The following is an 18,239-nucleotide window of genomic DNA, read 5'->3' on the forward strand; positions in this document are numbered from 1 at the left end:
TGTCTATCAGCATCAGCCTCTATCTCTATGGCTATATGAGTAGCTACAGATATAGATCTATAGGTACCCAGCTAGGTTGGATAGATATGCACCAGCACCATGTGTATTTCTAGCAGAAAATAAAACCTCTCGCAGGCCCTCTTCCTCCCACCGGGTTCCTGCACGCCCCCACCCGGGCGTTGGGGCTCTGCTGCGCTGTTTGGGGATGCTCCTGGGGTATTTGCGACCCTTGTGTTTATCCCCTGCCTTAAATCTCTGCTTGGGGCAAATGTAAAATGTTGCTAAGTGGTGGAGAGAGCACCCGGCCTGGCTGAAACTAGGGTGCTGGAAAGCATTCAGTGCTGGAAAGCAGGGAGGGAATGGTTTATATACATATATATATATATTTAAATAGGATTGCTTTGTAAAAATCTCCCTTTGAGACCTTGGGGAAGGTCTACATCCAAGGGCTCGGGCCACCCAGAGCGCAGACAGCCCTGCAAGGCGAGAAGGGCCCTGCGCAGCGGCTGCACTCCCCCTTCGCCTTCTCTCCCCATAGCACTGATGGGGCGGCCACATCCTCTGGCTCCAGCAGCCCACGTGTGCCTGGCACAGCAGAGGCGATCTCCCTCCTTGCAGCTTCACAACGGTTCGTGGTACACATGCGAGAGTGGGCAGTCTCCAAGCTGGGAGTGGGACCCCTCCGGAGAGGATGCGGGTGCCCAGGCCACGTCTCCCCCGGGGCTGGCAGTCCGCTCCGGCCGGGGGGATGTGTAGACCCCGCCGTCGCCCCGGGTAGCCTGTTCCCTGCCGGACACCTCCCCGGGCCACGGGGCGGGTGAGTCGTACTGCGCCCGCCAGCCCGGGGACGGGGGCGAGCCGGGGGACTCGGCGCGGCTCAGGGCGCTGGGGACCACCTTGATGACGCAGACGTTCCTGCGGGTGCCGGCAGGCTCGGGCGCCTGCTCGCTGAACGGCGTGGCGTACTCAGGCTCGGGCGGCAGCGGCTCTGCGTACTCGTGGTACTTCCCCGGCACGTCGTAGTGGTTCACGACCAGTGGCAGCGTGTAGCCTTCGTCCAGGGCTGGCTTGAAGGTGGAGGGGCCCGTCTGGCTGCTGGGGCTCACCTGCACCACGTCCGGCTCAGCATATTCTGCAACGGGGCTGTTACCAGCTGCCCCAGGTGCTGGGTCCGGACTCAACCCTGTCCCCCTTCCCGCCAAGACAGGGAGTCGAGAGCTCCCATCCCAGTGGGAGAGGGGACACCAGGGTTGGCATTTCGGGGGGCAGCGCCGTCCCTTGTGCACTTATTGCAGGGGACATCAGCCCTGAGCAAACACAGGGGGCTGGGGACACCCATGGGTGCCCTGGGGATGCCCATGGGTGGAAGAGCTGGGGCACATCCAGACTCTGGGATGGAAAGTCCTCCCAGGGTCACCCCCCACAGCAGCACGGGGCCAGGATCCGGAGATGGACCCAGTGCCCAGGGTGGTGCCAGGCAGGGATTGGGCTCCCCAGGGCTCTGCTCATCAGCATCCCACCACCTGGGACTCTTTGGAGCCAGCGGCGCCGTGCTGGGGACGCTGCTCCGTCCTGTCCCAGCTCCAGCCGCGAGCCGCCAGGGCCCAGTTCCCGCTCTGGCATCGCCATTACCTGGCGAAGGGTCCAGGCCGAGGTCCCCTGGCGTGCCCGTCGTGGGGAAGGAGGCCAGCGCAGAGGTGGCAGGCGGCAGGCTCTCCAGGGAGCACACCTGGCTCGACTCCAGTTTGGGGTACCCTGAGCAGAGAGAAGCCCCGAGGTGTCACGTGCCATCTCCCAAGACGCTTGTGTCCCCTCAGGTTTAAAGGGGTTGAGCTCAGCTGTGACCACGAGGGCTGGAGAGGGGCCACGCTTTGTCCTCGCAGATGCACCAAAAAGGAAAGCCTGAGCGTGGACCACTCAGAGGAGCTACGGCCCCGGGCTGGCTCCTTGCTCCGCTCCGCGGCCCCTCCGCCCCGGCAGATCAGCCTGGGCCACGCACTGGGGGCCCTTTACCTTTCATGAGCCCGCGGTTCAGCTCGGCCGTCGGCTTCCTGCCAAGGAGAGAGCGAGACAGGGGATAAGGAGCCGGTGCTGCGGCGCCAGGGGCCATGAGCGTCCCCCACTTGGCGCAGGGGTTGAGGCTCTGGGGTGTCTGATGCCCCAGCAGGCATGGAGACCCCCCCCTGCCCAGCCAGCAGCACGGGGGCAAGGTGCCCTCGATCACCCGCTGCGCCCCGGCTGCTCTCGGGGGGCAGGATGGGACCCACCTTTTCCGGCGGCAGAGAAAAGCCAGCAGCAGGAGGCTGGAGGAGAGCAGCACGAAGCCGCCGATGAGCAGCATGACCAGCAGCGCGGAGTCTGCGCGGGGAGGGCGGCGTGAGTGGAGAGCGGGGAACCGCGTCCGTCGGCGCCGGACGCCTCGCTAGACCCCGGCGCCCTTGCCCGGGACGGCCCCGCGCGCACCCACCTGCCTTCTCCGGGTCCAGGGTGACGCCGGGGACAGGCGTGTGGCTGGCCGGGCTGCTGGGGAAGACAGGGACATCCTTTGGGGCGCTGGGTGCTGCAAGGCAGAGCAGGTGCCATGAGCCCTGGCCGAGGCCCCCGACGGCTCCCGTGGAGGGACCCCCCCGCCGGGCTCACCGTAGGGCCGGGGGGCCCTCATCCGCGCCAGCTGGCAGCCCACCAGGGCCACCTTCAAGGCAATGCGTTGGTGCCAGCGCTGGGGCGTGATGCGCACGTAGCGGGCCACGATGGGCGGGATGAAGGCGTTGAAGACCTCCTCGTGGCTGTCGGCGTTGCCTTCAAAGACCTGGCGGAGGGCAGCAGAGGCGGCGCCGATGGGCAGCGCCGCGGAGCAGCACCTCTAGAGCCCGCTGTCCTTCCCGGCGGCGTCTGCGGCGGCGCTCGGGGTCCGCAAAGGCTGGAAACGGTCACCCATCCCCTCCCTCCGTCCGCCAGCCACCCACCTTGTCCTCCTGCCCGCCGCTGCCTTTGTAGGCTCTCCAGTTCTTCCCGTCTCGGCTGGAGGAGACCCGGTAGGACTTCACGTAGTAGTCGTGCTTCTCCGAAGATCCCTTGGTGATGATCCCTGTTGGGGGGCGGTGGGATCAGGGCCAGGGGCACAAAGCAGCCCCAGAGGGGTGCGTCGCCATGAGCCCGCCGGAAGCACGTTCCCAGCTACAAAAATACCCATCCTTGGCACGGTGGCTACCCGGGCACCTGGCTTCTCCCCGGGTCGTGCAAATCACCTGCCCCCAGGGCCACCAAGCCTGGGTCAAGGAGACGGGGGGGGGTCCGGTGGCACCTCTGAACGTCACGAGCCCATAGCGTCCGGCCCCGGCTCCCGGCCCACATTCCTCCCTCCTCCGGCCTCACAATGTCCCCATTTTCCTCTTTGCAATTAGCAGGCGCGTTCAGGGCTGGCCGGACAAAGCGCCCGTTTTGGGCAGGCTCTGGCCGAACAAAAGGCGCTCGCTGGCACCAGATGCAAGAGCATAATATTAACTTGTTCGTCCCAGAGGCGGCCGCGGGCCAAGGCGGAGAGGGAGGTCACTGGCGGCGAGCGAGGGGAAAGGCAGAAGAGGGGAAAAAAAAAAGAGAGGAGAGGATGGAGCGAGGGCAGCCACGAGGTGGCTGCATCCCAGTTTGCACCAGTAAGACATTGGGGAATAGGTGCCCCAGGCTGGGGCAAGCCTCTACCCGGCTCCGCCACCGCCGATGCTTCCTGACCTGTGACGTTCCTGCGGGCGCCCAGGTCCACCTCCAGCCAGGCGGCCTCGGAGCCGGGATCGGCCGCCCAGGAGCGGCCGGCGGCAGCGAGCGCGGCCCGCTCGGCCGTCCAGGCCCGGTCCTGCCCCAGCGCGTCCACCTCGTGCCAGGAGGACGAGGCGTTGAAGGCGGCAACCTCGAGGGCATCGCCGCAGGCTGCCGCGGGAGAGCAGGCGTCAGGGGCACGGGGGCATCGCGGGTTTTGGCGGCCAAAACCGCGGCCTCGTTTCAAGGGAGACGGGGAAATACCTTTGTGGAAAACGAGACGCTTCTCGGAGAGGGAGCCCCTGCGGGAAGGAAAGCGCCGGGAGCGTCACCGGGGGGGGGCAGGTGGCCCCGGCTGCTCCCGGGTTCGCGCGGGCAGGTGCAGCCGAGGACCCCGGCGGCCCCCCCGCCGCCTCCTCGCCCACCTTTTGGAGTGGAGCCCGTTGGCGAAGGCCGCCTCGTAGAGCGTGATCCCCTTCTCGCGGGACAGGGTGACCTGGCCGCCCAGCTTGTCCGCGATGACGCCGGCGTGCACGGCCGCCTTGCACAGCACCGAGGTCTGCGGGGAAGCGGTGAGACGGGAGCACCCGCGGGGGGCCGGGCACCCGCCGCGGAGGGGCTGCTGCAGGGACGCCTGAGCCCTCCCGTCCCCTCCAGCCCGGTGGCAGCGGGACGGAGGTGACAAGCAGCTAGGCGCGTGCCAGGAGCCACCTACGGGTGCCAACCCCCTCCGCCCACCTCTGCGGGCGGGCTGCACTCACGTCTCGGTAGCCTTGGTTCACGTTGCCCCAAATGTCCCCGGCGATGTCCTTGCAGCCCGCCGGGCAGTACACGCTGAAACACGCGGCCGGGCGTCAGAGCCGCGTCCCGGCGGGGCCAGCCCCGTTCCCGTGGCCCCATCCGCTCGCCCGCGCTGGGCTGCCTTGGCGCAGAGCCCCCCTCCTCCACCCCAGCAAGCCTGGCCCGAGCCTCCGGGACAGGGATGGGGACTGAGCTGGTCCTGATGGGGACTTGCAGCGAGGCCAGGCCGGGGGATGCCCAAGGCGGGACCGCTCACAAATCCAGGCACGACAGAAACCTCCTCCCCTCGGCTCTGCCCGCCCCGGGGCCGCGACGCACGGACCCGGCGCCGCCAGCTCTGCGGGCGCTCACCTGACGTGCTCCTGCGCGTAGTGGGTGCCCTTCACCAAGCAGGAGACCAGGTCTGCAAGGCAGCGACACGCGAGGGTGAAGAGCCGCGCAAGACCCCTGCCCGCCCCCCACCATGCACCCAGCTCTGCCCCGAGACGCCCCGTCCCTGTGCTGTTCCCAAGTCAGTCCTGCTCCGTTTGCACCCTTCAGGCTCTGGTGGGTGGCTGCTCTGGGGGGTCCCGGATGCCCTGGGGATCCCAGATGCCCTGGGGGTCCCAGCTGCCCTGGGGGTCTCAGGTGTCCAGGGGGTCCTGGGTGCCCAGGGGGTCCCGGGTGCCCCATATCTGGGGTTAGTCTGGGATTGCCGGGCTGGCCGAAGCCCACGTGGCTGCTCCAGGAGAGCTCCACCACCATGGCCCCTTCCCCCCCCCCCCACCTGGGGGTCAGCAAGGAGCCTGAGGGCCACGGGCTGCTTTGGCCTCTCTCCCCGCGCTCCGGTGCAAGGGCAGGCACCCGGCGGGCGGCTGCTGGGTGCCGCGGCTGCCGCAGGGCAGGGAGGCGGGTGGCATCCCCTCCCGGGGCCCCATCCCCAGCGGGTGCCAGTGCCCCTCACCTGGGTGCTGGGAGGTGGCGTAGGACAGCAGGAGGCCCCGGCCGGAGCGGTGGCTGGTGCTGTTGAAGAGGACGGTCACGGTGCTGGCGTTGGTCACCAGGAGTGGGGCGGGAGGGCTGGCGTTCCTGCAGTAGGGCCCTGCCGGGACACAGGGCACGGTGACGAGGCCCGGGGCTCCGCGGGGCGGGCGGCGGGCGCCCGACCTCGGCCAAGCTGCGGCCGGCGGCTCAGACGCCTGCGGAGGGATGCGCCCTCCCCAAACCGGAGGCAGCGGCACGGCCGCCGGCCGGGACGGGCACAGGCTCGCGGCTGGGGAGGGAGGGCACGGCGGTCTCCAGCGTCCCCGTCCCTCCCCGCCTCCATCCGTCCCCCCGATTTAGAAGGAGCTGCCTTCTAAATCCCTCAGCATGGCGATCCATTTAATCCAAATTAATTTGCGGTCTCCATCTCCCTGATTAAGACTTGAGCTTAGTGGGCTGGCGGGGGGGCCTTGGGGACATCCCCAGTCCCCACCGGGGACAAGAGGTGGCCCCAATCCCTGGCTCTGCGTCACGTCCATCACCGAGGCCTCCAGGCGGCCAGAATTGCTTTAAACAAATGCCATCGTTCCCCCGGGGACAGGGAGCGGGTCCCCAATCTGGAAGCAGCCATGTGGCCTCTGGTCCGTGCCACCCTGTCCCAGCTCATGGCAAATCCCGCCGGGACGAGCTAGAGCAGCCCTGGGGCCGCTCTCGCGTACGGGGAGGCAGGACGCGGCGGTCGGGGCTGCCCCGTCCTGCCTCTGCCCCTCCGGGCTTTCCAGCTCCCCGGTACCAGGACGGGGAAGGGAGCTGCAGAGCCGTCCTGGCACCGGGTCCCTGATCCCTCCGGGGCACCCCAAAGCATCAGGGGATCGGCGGGTCCGAGCTGCCCCCAACAGCAGGCACCGAGGCCGACGGAGCAGGGCGCTGCGCGAGGAGCTGGGCGAGCAGAAGGGACCCGAAAGGACTGGAGCCGACCAAGGCAGGGAGGTCAAGGAGCCGAACCCAAGCGGGGCCGGGGAGGGCAGGGGCGTCATGCCGTGCCTCAGTTTCCCCAGCCCACAGGCAGGGCCGTGCCACCAGGCTCCCCGCACCCGCCGGGCCTGTCTCCCTGGGCACCCTCGCTCCACCTGGGTAATTTTTAACCGCGTTCACATTCCTCCGCCGCCTGCAAGAGGCTGAGCCCAGGGGCCGGCGGGACACAGCACCCGAGCCACCGCCGTGCTGCAGCAAATCCCCCTCCGTCCCCAGGCTCAGTTTTTCCTCGGTAAGATGAGATAACGCTTATTTTGCCCGTTTCTCCCCGGTTTTGCGCTGGAGCGGCTGGAAGGGGAGCTGCTGCCAAGGCGCCCAGCGCGCGGAAACGGCGCTGGTGCAAACGCCAGAGCCCAAAGCACCAACCGCGGCGGCAAAGCGCGGAGAGCCGAGGGGCGAGGGATCAGCCCGGCTGCTCCGAACGCCAAAGGAGAAACCCAAGCGCTCTCCCCCGCTCCACGTTATCTCGGTCCCCGAGGCGTTGCCACTTCACAAATTCCCCAGCCACCGTCGGGTTGCGAAAGGCAGATAAGGCTCAGCTCCAGAACAACCCCCGGGAACGAGCAAAGCGGAGAAGGGGGCAAAAAGCGGGCTGATGGGGCTCCGGGTGCAAACAGCCCCTTCTCCAGCCCCGACCGTCCCAAAGGGATTTCACCCCTCCCGCTTTTCCCATCTGCGTCCTCGAGACGCGTGCTGCGCTGCGTCATCTCCTCCGGCGCCGGGGCCGGCTGCAGCCCCGTGGCCCCGGCGGGACTTGGGGCGCCGAGGTTTGCGCCGCTCCCAACGCCGCCTCCCTCCCCGTCCGGGATGGATTTGGCCTCCGGGTTCCCGGAGACGCCGCGGCGGAGCCGGGACCCCACGGGCTCGCTCCAGCCGGGCGCGCGGGGGCGAACGCAGCCAGCTGCTGCCACGGCGCAGCCCGCGCCAGATGTTGCCGCGTTACTGACATCTCTGGTATGCGCTGCTGCCGGCTCCGGGGAGCAGAGCGAGCCGCCCCCTCCGGCCGCGGGACCCCGGGGCCGCCAGGCAGCGCCAGGACGAGCCGGGAATTTGGCGCTGCGGGGCGGCCAAGCGCTCCGCGAGGACGCGGGAGCCAGCGCGGCGCTTTGGGCCGGCTCTTCGCTGCAGCGACCCTGCGGGGTTACGCCAAGGGACGCCCTGGACGAAGGGCTTTTCCCCAAAACGGGTGGTGGGGACGCCGCGGCTGGGAGGCAGCGGCAGCCCCCGCCGGGGTCCCTCGCCCGTGCACAGCCCGCCGGAGAGCAGCCGGCCCGCCTGCCGCGCGGAGCTGGTCGGGCGCCAGCGCCCACGGCTGACTCAGAGGCAGCGAATCCCACAGCCTCCGCCTGCCCCCGCCGCTTCCCGAAAAGCAGCTGGGATTTCTCAAGGGGGTGGCGGGGGGGGGGCGGAGGAAAGCAGCGGGACCCTTCCCGCCACTGCCCCGGCACGACCCCGGCCCCCGTCGGCACGAACCTCCCCGCCGGCGCCCCGGAGCCGGGCCGGCGGCGGGACGTGGCTCCCCACCGGGGCTAATCGCATCTGACCCGCTCCAAAATAACGACGCGCTCGAGCCGCTCTCGGCGCTGCGGAGCACCCGGCGCCGGGGCATTTCCAAGCGCCGCGAGGGACAGATGGGAGCTCAGATCCGGGTCGAGGGCAGGCAGATTTGCACGTGCCCAAAGTGGCGACGGGCCAGACGGAGGCGGCAGGGGTCCCGCGGCCGGCGGGGACCCCGAGGCAGCCGAGGCCTCTTGCAGGCGCACTCCCCGGCCGCGCGGTACAGCCCGACGGCCGCGCTCGGGAGTGCGAGAGCCTTGGCCAGGGCATCGGCACCATCTCCTAAATATTTATACGGCGCAAGTCCAGCCCGGGGAAACACTCGGGGCCAAGAGAAACGCAGGCAAACCGCCAAAGCAGAGCCAGCGGCGAGAGGGGCCGGGGGGCTGGCGAAAGGGCTGCGGACGGCGGCGGCTCGGAAACACCGAGGGGCTTCGGCACCCGTGCGGGGACCCTGACCCGGGGGGTCCCTGGGCTTGGGGGAGCAGGGAGCTGGGGACGAAGCTGCCCCTGAGGCCAAGCCGGGGAGGACGGAGAGCGGGGGACCTGGCTGCCACCCCCACAGATGCAGAGGGCAAGGAAGTCCGGAGAAGAGGGGGGAAAAAATCCCAGCCGCTGGGAACAGCAGCTGACTTCAACTGGCTCTTTTCTGCTTCAATGTCTGCGGCGATGCCGAGGGAGACGCTGGCTGCTTTCCCGGCACGGACCCCCCGACGGAGCACAAAGCGGCCCTCTCTCCGCGCGACGTGCTCCCCTGCCCGCCGGCGTCTCCCTTAGCGCCGCCTGCCCCGGTTTGGGCTGCCGCCGGCTGCTCCGAGTTAATTAATGAGCGGCTGCGGCTGCTCCCATCTGGGAGCCCCAACCCCAGTTCACGATATCCCCCTCCCAGGCATGGATTTGGCTAAAAAGCCGGATTTTCCTGATCCTCTCCTTAGCAGGCGTTTTACATAACTTGCTGCCAACCCCCCGCTCCAGCCGGCCCCCCCCCGCCGGCCCCCCTACACGTGTGCCTCAGTTTCCCCACGCAGCCCTTACCGTAAGTGGTGCCAGCATCGGGCTCAGAGAGCAGCAGGGAGCTGGCGGCGCAGCCCTCCGACGGCTCCAGGTCCACGTCCCCGAAGGCCAGGACGAGCGAGGCACCCGGCGGCGCTTGCACCCGCCACCGGCAGGCCGTGTGGTTGGGGTAGGTGCCCGGGTAGTTTTTGGAGCTCAGGGTGCCGCTGTGGGGCGTCAGCACGGTGTGACCGCAGCCGTCGCCTGCGGAGAGAGGCGACGGGCTCAGAGGGGGCCAGGGCACGGGCTGCTCCGAGCCCGCCGGCGCCGCGGGAAAAGCGGGGTGAGCCGCACGACGGGAAGCAATGTCCCGGGGCCCGGCAACCAGCAAGCGGAGGGAGCAGCTTGGCTCTGCCTTGCGCCATGCCTCAGTTTCCCTGCTGGGGGAAAGGGGGCCAGGAACACCCCCGGGGGGCTGCCGGCCGGGCTGGCACCTGCAGTCACTTCAAGTGTTTTCCAAATGCAAAAAAACATCGTCTGGGCTTTGTGGGTGGCAGCACACGGAGGAAATAACCCCCCCAGGGTGACACTCCCGCGAGCCCCCGGCTGCAGCCTGCCAGCGCCCGCCACAAAGGAGGCTTTTCTCCGGGCTCGCCGCCTCCGGGCTCATCCTGAAAGAGCCAATTGGAAAGCAGCGGGCGCTGGGGACCGGCAGTGATTTCTTGCCAGCTCTGGTTAACCAAATGTGGCAATGCCACCCCAAAAGAGGCAGGAGAGGCGGCAGAGAGCCACGGCGGCCAAATCTCCGGCTGCCGGCCTTTGTGCGGGTCAGGCTTAAGCATCCGAGTGGCCTCCCGGGGCCGGAAAGAAAAGTCATTGAAGGCCGCCGCGTCGCATCGCCCGCCCCTGCTCTGGCTCCCCTCGCTGTCTCCGGGAGACAGAAAAATAACCCAGCAGTGGAAAATCTTGCAGGGAAAGCAGAGGGGAGGCCGGAGGAGGAAGATCCCAGCCCCCTGCGTCGCCCGCTCCTCGCCGGCAGCCTCTGCCCCGCGGGGATCCTGGGATCCCCCAGCAGCGCGGACGGCAGCTCCGCGTCCTGCTGCAGCCGGGAAAGGGACGAGAAGCACCATCCGCGGCCGGGCCGCCGGCCCCGCGCTCAGGCCTGCTGGACAGCCTCCGCGTGGCCGAGCCGGAGACAGGAAAACCCCCATCCTGGGAATCGAAAATCTGGATAAAAACATGCCAAGCTTCCCCCGGGGCATGCCAAGCGTGCGTGCCAGAGATAAGCCAAGAGCCGCACGCGCGGCCGGGGACTTCGCTCCTTGCCTTCGCCGCCCGTGGAGATGCTATCGAGTGGTCGATAACGGGAGGGTGAAAACCCAGAGAGCATTTCACAGCCGCTGCCTGGGGAAGGGGGTTGATTAACGTACCCACCGCGCTCCGCGGGAGGCCGTAAGCAGAGGCGGGAGGATGCTAACCACCGCCACCAAGCTCCCGCCCTGCCCGACCGCCTGGCATCGCTATTCCCTCGTCTCCTCCCAAAGGCAAAGGGCGCTGGAGGGACACAAACCCTTCTCCTCCCATCTCCATGCCCGGCTGCCCAGCGCGGCCACGGACCCTTCTCTGCTCCAAGCCCCCAGCTGAAAGCAGGGCTGAAATCCAGCCTCAGTGCCCGATCCGGTCGCTCGGGCTCTCGTCCGTTCCCCAAGGACGGCCATCCCCGTCACCCTCCACGCAAAAACTGCTCCCTCGCGCCCACGTGGCATGCCCCTTATCGCCGGTCGGTGCCCCTTGCCTCCCATCCCATCGCCGAGCACCCCCAGGATGCTCCAGGCGGGGCTCAGAGCGACAGAAAGCCCCAAATCCGCACGCTCCCGATGCCCCGGGTCAGCCCAGGATGGGACACATCCTGCTAGAAACAACAAAGGAATTTCTGGGGGATTTTGCAGGAAGGGATGCCTCGCTCGGCACCTCTCGCAGCCCTGCCGAGCGGCATCCGCGCAAATCGCGATGTTGGGGCGATTCCTGCCAGAGATTTGTTTCTTTTCTCACAGGAGGCAGGAAAGACAAAACAGAGCAGATGCTCCGGGAAAAGCCCAGCGCGCCGGCACGCTCCCGCCCCCGTGGCAGGCAGCCGCGCCGCGGACCCCGGCCCAGCACGACGCTTCCCACTGCGGGCCGCTGCCGTCGCCGCTTAACCCTCAACGCCACCGCCGGGTTCGGGCTCCGGCGGAAAAACTGCAAGGAAAAGCCTCCCACCAGCCCTCGACGGCTGCCGTTCGGCAGAGCAGCTTCTCCTGGAAACACAACCGGACAACGCATCCTTATTGCCCCAGCGTTACTCCTGGCCCCCTGCCTCAGTTTCCCCTCGCCACAAAACGCAATGATGCTTTTGCTCTCGCCTGCCCCAGCCTCCTCGCTCTGGGACTCGCTTGCGGATGAGAAACTCCAGGGAAGAGCAAGCCCCGGGCCCGCGGCGTGACCTTCCCATGTCTTGGGGGCGAGGTTTGGCTGAACATCCCCAGCGCCGCTCCGGGCTCGTCCCGTCCCCGAGCCCAGCCTGGTCGGCGGGTGCAAACGCTGCAGGAAGCAAGTGCCAGGAAGCGCCGGAGGCCGGGGCGGGGGCAGCAGGCTGGCGCCAGGATTGGGGCAGGACGTGGGTGCTGCGGCCGGGGCCCAGCGAGCAGCCCGGACTGGTGCGGTCCTGGGGCCAGGCGGCGCGAGAGGAGGAGATGGGCGGCTGAGGGCAACGGGGAGCCCGGCCCCGGCCAGTAGTGGGTGGCCGCGGGCGCAGCGGGCAGCCCGTCCCGGGCCGTCCCGGGCGCAGCGGGCAGCGGGCAGCGGTCCCGGCGCGGCGCACGGCGCACGGCGCAGCCCCGGGCGGAGAGGGCGGGGCGGGGGGGGCCCGTTGCGCGCCCGGGGCCGGTGTCCCGGGGCCGGTGTCCCGGGCCGGGGGCAGGCGCTGCCGGCGCCCGCCAAGCCGCACTCACCGTCCTGGCCGCCGGCCGGCCGCAGCCCCAGCGGGCCCAGCAGCAGGCAGCGCCGCAGCAGCGCCAGCGCCAGCGCCAGCGCCGCCCCGCCGGCCGCCCGCATCCTCCCGCCGCCGCCGCCGCCGCCGCCGCCGCCGCCGCCGCCGCCGCCGGCGCCCCGCGCCCGCCGCCGCCCGCCCATTGGCTGCCCGCGCCCAGCCCTGCGCCGCCATTGGCCCGCCGCGCTGTCAGTCCCCCGGCGCTGCCCCCTGCCCCGGGGGTCTCCGCAGCGCCCTGCCATGGAAGGGGCGGCGGGGCCGGCGCACGGGCGGCTCCGGTCGCCCCCACTGCCCTCCCTCGGGCCCGGGCTCCAGAGCCCCCAGGCCACGGCCGCCAGTCGCCGCTCCCCCGCTCCTGGGCCCCCCGGGCAGGGGGCAGGACCCCTCTGCGCCCCCAGCCCCTCGCTCGTCCCTGCCAGCGCCGCCGTCGCCAGCCCTGGCCCAGCCCCGGCCCGACTCCAGCAGCGGGCCCGCCCCCGCCGCCAAGGCACCCTGGAGGCTCTGGCCCCCGGCGACGTGTGTCTCCAGCCCCGGCCCCCCGCGCCGCCACGCGCCACCGACTTTTCCCGGCAGGCGGGTTTCTGCTCGAGCCGGGCTCTCGCCCGCCCGCCGCCCCGCGCCCGCCCCAGCCGGCAGCCGGACGCCACCGCGGCCGCCCAGAGCCGCAAGCGGCGGCCGAGCGCCGCGCAGCCGAGGCAGCTGCAGCCTCCGGCCGAAAGCACCTCCGGCCTCCGCGCCGGGAAACGACCTTTAACAAACCCGGCCGCAACACCCGACCCCAAAGCAGCTTTGTTTTCTCTCCCGGGGGCCAGCCCCGCTGCGGCGCCTCGGCAAAACGCCACCGCGCCACGCGCTGGCCACGCAGCCGGCCGAGACGCGGCGCCGCAGCGCCTGTCCGGGTCTACGGGCGCTGGCCTGGCCTCCAACCGCCGCTCCCGCCGCGGCGCCTCCTCCGCAGCCTCTCCGACTTCGGCACGTGTCACCGGGCGCCTGGGCCCGGGGGAGCCCGCGGGCTGCCGCCAGACTTCCCCGGCGGCCTTTGCTCCCTTGCGCATCAGCGCCGGCCCTTGTCAGTCACAATGGCCTCGGCTGCGCTGCCGGGAGCTGCCGGCCGCGTCCCTCACTCCTTGGGCGACCGAGGAGGCGGGAGGTGGCGAGAGGGGCCGCTCTGCGGTTTCGCCTCGGGAACTAGAGCAGCGCTCGCGCATCTTCCCATTTCTTGTGGCGTTGACGACGGCTCACAGCCGGTGGTGGCTTTGAGTCTTCGCCAAAGCCATGCTTCGAAAGGAAGGGCAGAGGAACAACCCCCCCAAGACGGTCCGCTTCCAGCTCCCCGAGAGGCACTGGCGGGAGGAGCTGGAGTGGGAGAGGCAAGAGGCTGCTGCCGCCTTTTGGGCTGCAGCAGGTGCCTCGAGCTCTTGCCCGGTGCCGTGGGGGGAGCCCAGCCAGCCGGACGAGGATGGCCTGCCACGCGTGCGGCCACCTCGAAAGGGCAAGATGTGGCTGAGGGGCCTCACCTTTCGCCTTCGGGAGCTGGGCAGATCCTGTGCGGGTAAGAAAGCGCCCAGAGCCCCCGGCACCGCAGGCGGGCACGCAGGGCCCCTGCCCGCAGCAGGCCGCACACCCTCGGGAGCAAGCGGAGCCCTGCAGCCAGGGCAGGCAGGCACCAGCGTTCACGCCTGGGGCTTTGGCGTTCCTTGCAGTGCCAGCTTTCCGGTCTTGCTCCGGCAAGAAGAGACAGCAGAAGGCCCGGGCACCTGCGGAGACCCTCGTTGCTGCGGGCCTTGTGGAGGAGCGAGAGGAGAGCGGCACCGCCGCCTCCAGCCTCACCAGTGACCAGCACCCGGTGAGTGAGGGCAGCCCCCGGCGCACAGCCCCTCGCTGGCCCCTGCGGGGACACCTGCGTCTGGGGCAGAGCCACCCATCCCAAAGCACAGGATCCCCACTCACGTCCCAGCCTGGCCGAGCTCAATCCCAAAAGGCGAGAGCCGCTGAGAAGCACCTGGGAGGAGCGCTTGTGCAAAGGCTGCCTTCCAAGGAGGTCCTCCAAACCTCCTGTTGGAGCAGGGGCTGCGTCCAGCAGGCTGCGAGCACCAGCAAGATGGCTCCAGCAGCCCTGCGTTGCCTTCTCCCTCCCCCTCCCAGACCCACCAGCCTCCCTCAAGGTCCCTTCCCCTCCGCAGCTGATCTCCTGCCTCTCTGAGCCGTTCTCTTTTCCACCCGTGTCCCCAAAGGTCCAGGAGAGCCTCAACGCAGAGGTCCCCCCTGCTCAGGCACCTGGGGTGCCTTCTGGCGAAGAAGATGGTGAGACGGGTAAGCCCCGAGTTGCCTGGGTGCACAGGGAGCAAGGCCGACAGGACGGGGGCACGGAGGGGTGCTGGGCTGAGCCGAGCAGCTGGCAGCAAAGGGCATCTCCTCCTGGAGATCCCCGGAGAGCTGGGGGCAGCTGGGGCAGACCTGTAAGGAGGTCTCTGGAGGCTGCCGTCGAGGCAGCCCATGGGCACACGGGTCAGGAACGGGAAGCCCTGTGGAGCCTCAGCAAGGCCGTGCTGCCCTGCTGCTGGTGTTTTCCTGCCTGCTCCAGCGCTTCGGGAACCTCTGCAGCACTCGGAGAGCGTAGGGTAGGCAACGGCTGGGCTTGCCAGCATCACCGCTCAGTCGCTCTCTCCTCTTCTCCCGTCTTCCTGCTTGTCCCCATGTCCCAGAACCTCCTGCAGCAGAAGAGCAGCCCACGGAGCCAAGCAGCGATGAGGTTATAGATGCGGCCGTGAGATACATCTCCAAATACGTGAAGGACCTGGCCGCCTACATGGACCAAGCCATCTCTCGGGGTAGGCAGCCGAGGGTGGAGGGTGAGGTCTTGGGCCCAGCGGGACCGGGCCAGGCAACAGGGGGCTCTCAGGGAGGAAAGCGGGGCTGGCACGAGCAGGGGTCAAAGTCTGCGCCCCTCCTCCTGTCCTGGAGGGGTCTGTCAGAGGGAACCCACTCAGCAGGGAAGTCCTTGAGGGCGTGGAGGCCTGTTTTCACCTTCTGCTTGTGTCTGCCAGAAATGGAGCTTGCCAAAGGGCTGCAATCATTAGCCAGTGCCTTCAAGAAGACTAGCACTCACGAAGAGGTAAGCTGGCGGAGACGGGCAGCCCCAAAGCTCTCCCCACAACCCCCAGCGCCCTGCTTCCTGGGCTCCCGCGCCAGCTGCCTGACAGGGCCTGGGCGCTGCCACCTTCTGCACACCTCCCGCCTGCCTCCCAGCACTCTCCTTGCAGCCTGCCACTACCCGGTCCCAGCCAGGCCTGGGCTTTGCCGGTAGCGGCCAGGCAAGCCGAGCCACTCGCTCTTCTCTCACCTTGAAGGAAGCACCTGCCTGCTCCCTGCCTGGTCGTGTTCGCTCTCAGCCACGTGTGTTTTCTCCTTTCTCAGCCCTCGGTGCCAACCCCGGAGACTCCTGCGCCATCTCTCGAAGATGATGTAGCTGAAGGGGAAGGCCATCACCCCGATGTGGAGCAGCAAAAGCAATGCCTTCAGGTAGGAGAGCTGCCCAGGACAGACTCTTGCCCCCTTCCCACACAGGGATGCTCGTGCACGTGCACGTGCACGTGCAGGCACAGTCCTCACCCACACCACTGGGTGCAGAGTGGCTCCGGTCAGCCGGAAGGAAATGCTGGCCATCTCCCTGCTCCCTGGCAGCCTGCTGCTCCAGCCACGCTCAGCCTTGGCTCTGCCTCTCTCCCTGCTTCAGGCCCTTGGGGAAACTCTCCTCGTTAACCAGCAGCTGCTAGAGAAGATGGAGCAGCAGTGGCAGCAGGCTGAAAGGCAGCTGGTAAGTAACACGGAGTCTCCACATTCGCTGGCCTGCTGCTCCCCGAGCCAGCCCCGAGGCTCACCGACACGCCAATGGCCTGGCAGATGCATCTCCCCGCTGTTCTCCTGGGGCACGGGAGCAGCGCGCCGGCAGCAAAGCAAAGAGCCTTCACCAACCCGATCCCAGCGGAGGTGCTCTGCAGGCCAAAGCTCAGAGCTCTTCCCCTCCTCTTCATCCTTGCTCTTCCCCGTGGATCCTCACTCGTCTTCTTTGCTAGCAAAAGGAAAAGGCTGAGCTCTTCTGCCTGCCGTGCTGCGAGGACACGGAGCACAAGGAGAAGGAAGAGGCAGCCGAAGACGAGCAGCTGAGTGCCTGCAGCACCCCCAGCTCTGGCCTGCGCTGCTGGAGGATGGAGATGAGCAGACGGTGAGAGCAGAGCTGCTCTGGACGGCAGCCGCGCACGGAGCCTGCTCGGGGCTGCCCTTAGCCTGCGTCCAGATGCGCTGCCCCAGCCCAGCCAGGCCTGCCTCTCTCCCCAGGACACGTGCCTGGAGCGCTCTGCCGGCGCCCTCAAGCACCCGCCGCCCCTCTTGCTGCCCCGGCACGGCCTCACTTAGCCCACGCCCCTCTGGCGATGGAGCTCACCACTGGTGCTCCGCTGCCATGGAGGAGAGCCGGGGGCACAGCCGGGGCCTTTGTGCTGCAGCTCTGCTGGGAGGGAGGGCTGGCTTGTCCTGGCAGTGAGTGCCCAGGGCAGATCCCCAGCTGATCGCAACGCAGAGCGCTGGGCAGCAGCGCAGGCAGTTGGCTCCGTGGGCAGAGAGCTCGTCCTTGTGCCCTCTGAGCTCTTTCCCTTGCCTCCTCTCCCTCCTCGCAGCTTACAGAGCACACGGCAGCTCCTGCAGCCTGCAGCCTGGATGAGGGTTCTTGCCAGGCTGCCAGCAGTAACAGCCTAAGGAAGGGCATCACCCTCACGACGTGCCACACACGCAACCAAGAGGTATTCTTCGGGGGAGTCCCGGGCAGGGACATAAGTTGGGAGCTGGCCTGCAGGGGGGAACAGAGCGAAGCGAAGCCCTGCGAGCAGGGCGACCCCCCGCACTCTACCGGCCTGGGGGTGCCACCTTCTCCCACACCTCTGGTCCAGCATAACCTCAGCTGTGAGCCCTCTGGTCGGCAGTAGGGGACTGTGGCATGAAGAAGTTGTGTCCCTGGGCTGTCAAGAGGCCTCTTTTAGGCACCAAGCCAAGCACTCACATGCGCAGAGCTGGCCCTACAATGGTCGCCAGCAAGAACTGGAGTCCCAGCGAAAGCTGCTAACGTGTGCTTTGGGGCAGGTCTTCCCCAGCCCTCACGTGCACCCAGGAAGACCCCTGCTGCTGCTGCTGCTGCTGCTGCTGCTGCTGCTGCTGCTTTGCTCTTCATGGTGCTCTCTCTCTTGTGTTCTCTTTCTCCTCAAAACTGGAGCAAGGTGAGCAGGGCAGAGCTCGAGATCGAGCAGGAGTCGAGATCGCCAGGCAAGTTCTGCAGAGAAAGAAGCAGCAATCAGACTCTGATGCTTCTGCCCATGCAGACACAACCGCCATCCCGGCGACCATCATCCCTGCCCGCCCGCTGGTGCCTGCGCACCAAGACTAACGTGACATCTCGACTCCCCTGGACCCCGTTAGACTCCCAGGTCACCAAGCCTGGCTGGGAACGCTCTGTGCCACGCTGGGGACCAGATGACGACCCCATTTGTGTCCTCTCTCCCCTTTCCCTCTCCACTGCTGCTGCTGGAGGCCCTGCCCGTACCTGGGGACGGAGGCAGTCTGGGCAGCTGCCAGCAGAGAGCAGCTTTCCTGGAAGCGACGAACTATCGGGCTCCTCTGCGGCCTTCACGCCGCTGCGAGCCGAGGCCGAGAGCCCGCGGGGCTGCCGGGGAGGAGGCCGGGGCAGCCCGAAGCCGCGGGCTCGCCTGGGGGCGCCAGGCCTCCCCGTCCTCAGGCGGAAAGAAGGGGACAGAGCCGTCCTCGCGGGCACCTGCCGCTCGCCCAAGTCGCCTGCCCAGCACCCCCCTTGCGCTAAGGGCAATAAACCGATGCCGTTGAGTTGTCGTGTGCCGCGATGATGCGTCGAGAGCGGGGCGCTGGGGAGGGCAGCACGGGCGGGCCAGCACGGGCGGGGCCGGGGCAGCACCCCGGGGTGGGGGTGGGTGGGTGGGGGGCAGGAAGCTGCCGCCGGGCCTTTCCACGCCTCCCCCACAACGAGCCGCGCCTCGCGCTTCAGCTCGGCCGGAGCCGCGCTCCAGTTGTAGCCCGCACGGCTTCA

At 68.6% G+C, this 18,239-nt stretch overlaps 2 protein-coding genes across 4 annotated transcripts; one reads left to right on the plus strand and one right to left on the minus strand.

The window, feature by feature from the left end:
* Window positions 1-348: 348 nt before the first annotated feature.
* Window positions 349-13,338, minus strand: LOC138062059 (discoidin, CUB and LCCL domain-containing protein 1-like). The gene is made up of 16 exons (XM_068917829.1): window positions 13,209-13,338; window positions 12,093-12,176; window positions 9,145-9,366; window positions 5,498-5,635; window positions 4,906-4,957; window positions 4,515-4,587; window positions 4,179-4,312; window positions 4,018-4,055; window positions 3,730-3,924; window positions 2,967-3,088; window positions 2,641-2,809; window positions 2,468-2,560; window positions 2,268-2,358; window positions 2,014-2,051; window positions 1,633-1,755; window positions 349-1,132 (listed from the first exon to the last, which is right to left on the minus strand). Exons 1-16 carry the CDS (start codon window positions 13,336-13,338, stop codon window positions 621-623), a joined length of 2,214 nt encoding a protein of 737 aa, XP_068773930.1. The 3' UTR covers window positions 349-620.
* A 1,149-nt stretch (window positions 13,339-14,487) lies between these two features.
* Window positions 14,488-17,730, plus strand: LOC138062010 (rho GTPase-activating protein 45-like). Of its 3 annotated transcripts, none has more exons than XM_068917271.1 (6): window positions 14,488-15,245; window positions 15,548-15,652; window positions 15,867-15,947; window positions 16,207-16,355; window positions 16,807-16,929; window positions 17,397-17,730. In XM_068917271.1, exons 1-5 carry the CDS (start codon window positions 14,940-14,942, stop codon window positions 16,883-16,885), a joined length of 720 nt encoding a protein of 239 aa, XP_068773372.1. In that variant the 5' UTR covers window positions 14,488-14,939; the 3' UTR covers window positions 16,886-16,929; window positions 17,397-17,730. The 3 variants fall into 3 exon arrangements, with proteins under 3 accessions (XP_068773372.1, XP_068773373.1, XP_068773374.1); XM_068917272.1 differs by having other exon boundaries at window positions 17,401-17,730; XM_068917273.1 differs by having other exon boundaries at window positions 14,488-14,961; window positions 15,178-15,245; window positions 15,867-17,730.
* The last annotated feature ends 509 nt before the right edge of the window (window positions 17,731-18,239 follow it).

The sequence above is a fragment of the Struthio camelus genome, chromosome 23 (genome assembly GCF_040807025.1).
Source record: "Struthio camelus isolate bStrCam1 chromosome 23, bStrCam1.hap1, whole genome shotgun sequence".
Taxonomy (NCBI): domain Eukaryota; kingdom Metazoa; phylum Chordata; class Aves; order Struthioniformes; family Struthionidae; genus Struthio; species Struthio camelus.

Coding starts and splice junctions, on each gene's coding strand:
- LOC138062059 (XM_068917829.1), bottom strand. CDS start 13,338: ATGCGCGAGCGCTGCTCTAGTTCCCGAGGCGAAACCGCAGAGCGGCCC. Junction 3,089..3,729: donor CGCCCGCAGGAACGTCACAG/GTCAGGAAGCAT, acceptor GCCCCCCAACAG/GGATCATCACCAAGGGATCT. Junction 2,052..2,267: donor TTTCTCTGCCGCCGGAAAAG/GTGGGTCCCATC, acceptor TCTCCTTGGCAG/GAAGCCGACGGCCGAGCTGA.
- LOC138062010 (XM_068917271.1), top strand. CDS start 14,940: ATGGACCAAGCCATCTCTCGGGGTAGGCAGCCGAGGGTGGAGGGTGAG. Junction 15,246..15,547: donor AGACTAGCACTCACGAAGAG/GTAAGCTGGCGG, acceptor CTCCTTTCTCAG/CCCTCGGTGCCAACCCCGGA. Junction 15,948..16,206: donor AGCAGGCTGAAAGGCAGCTG/GTAAGTAACACG, acceptor CTTCTTTGCTAG/CAAAAGGAAAAGGCTGAGCT.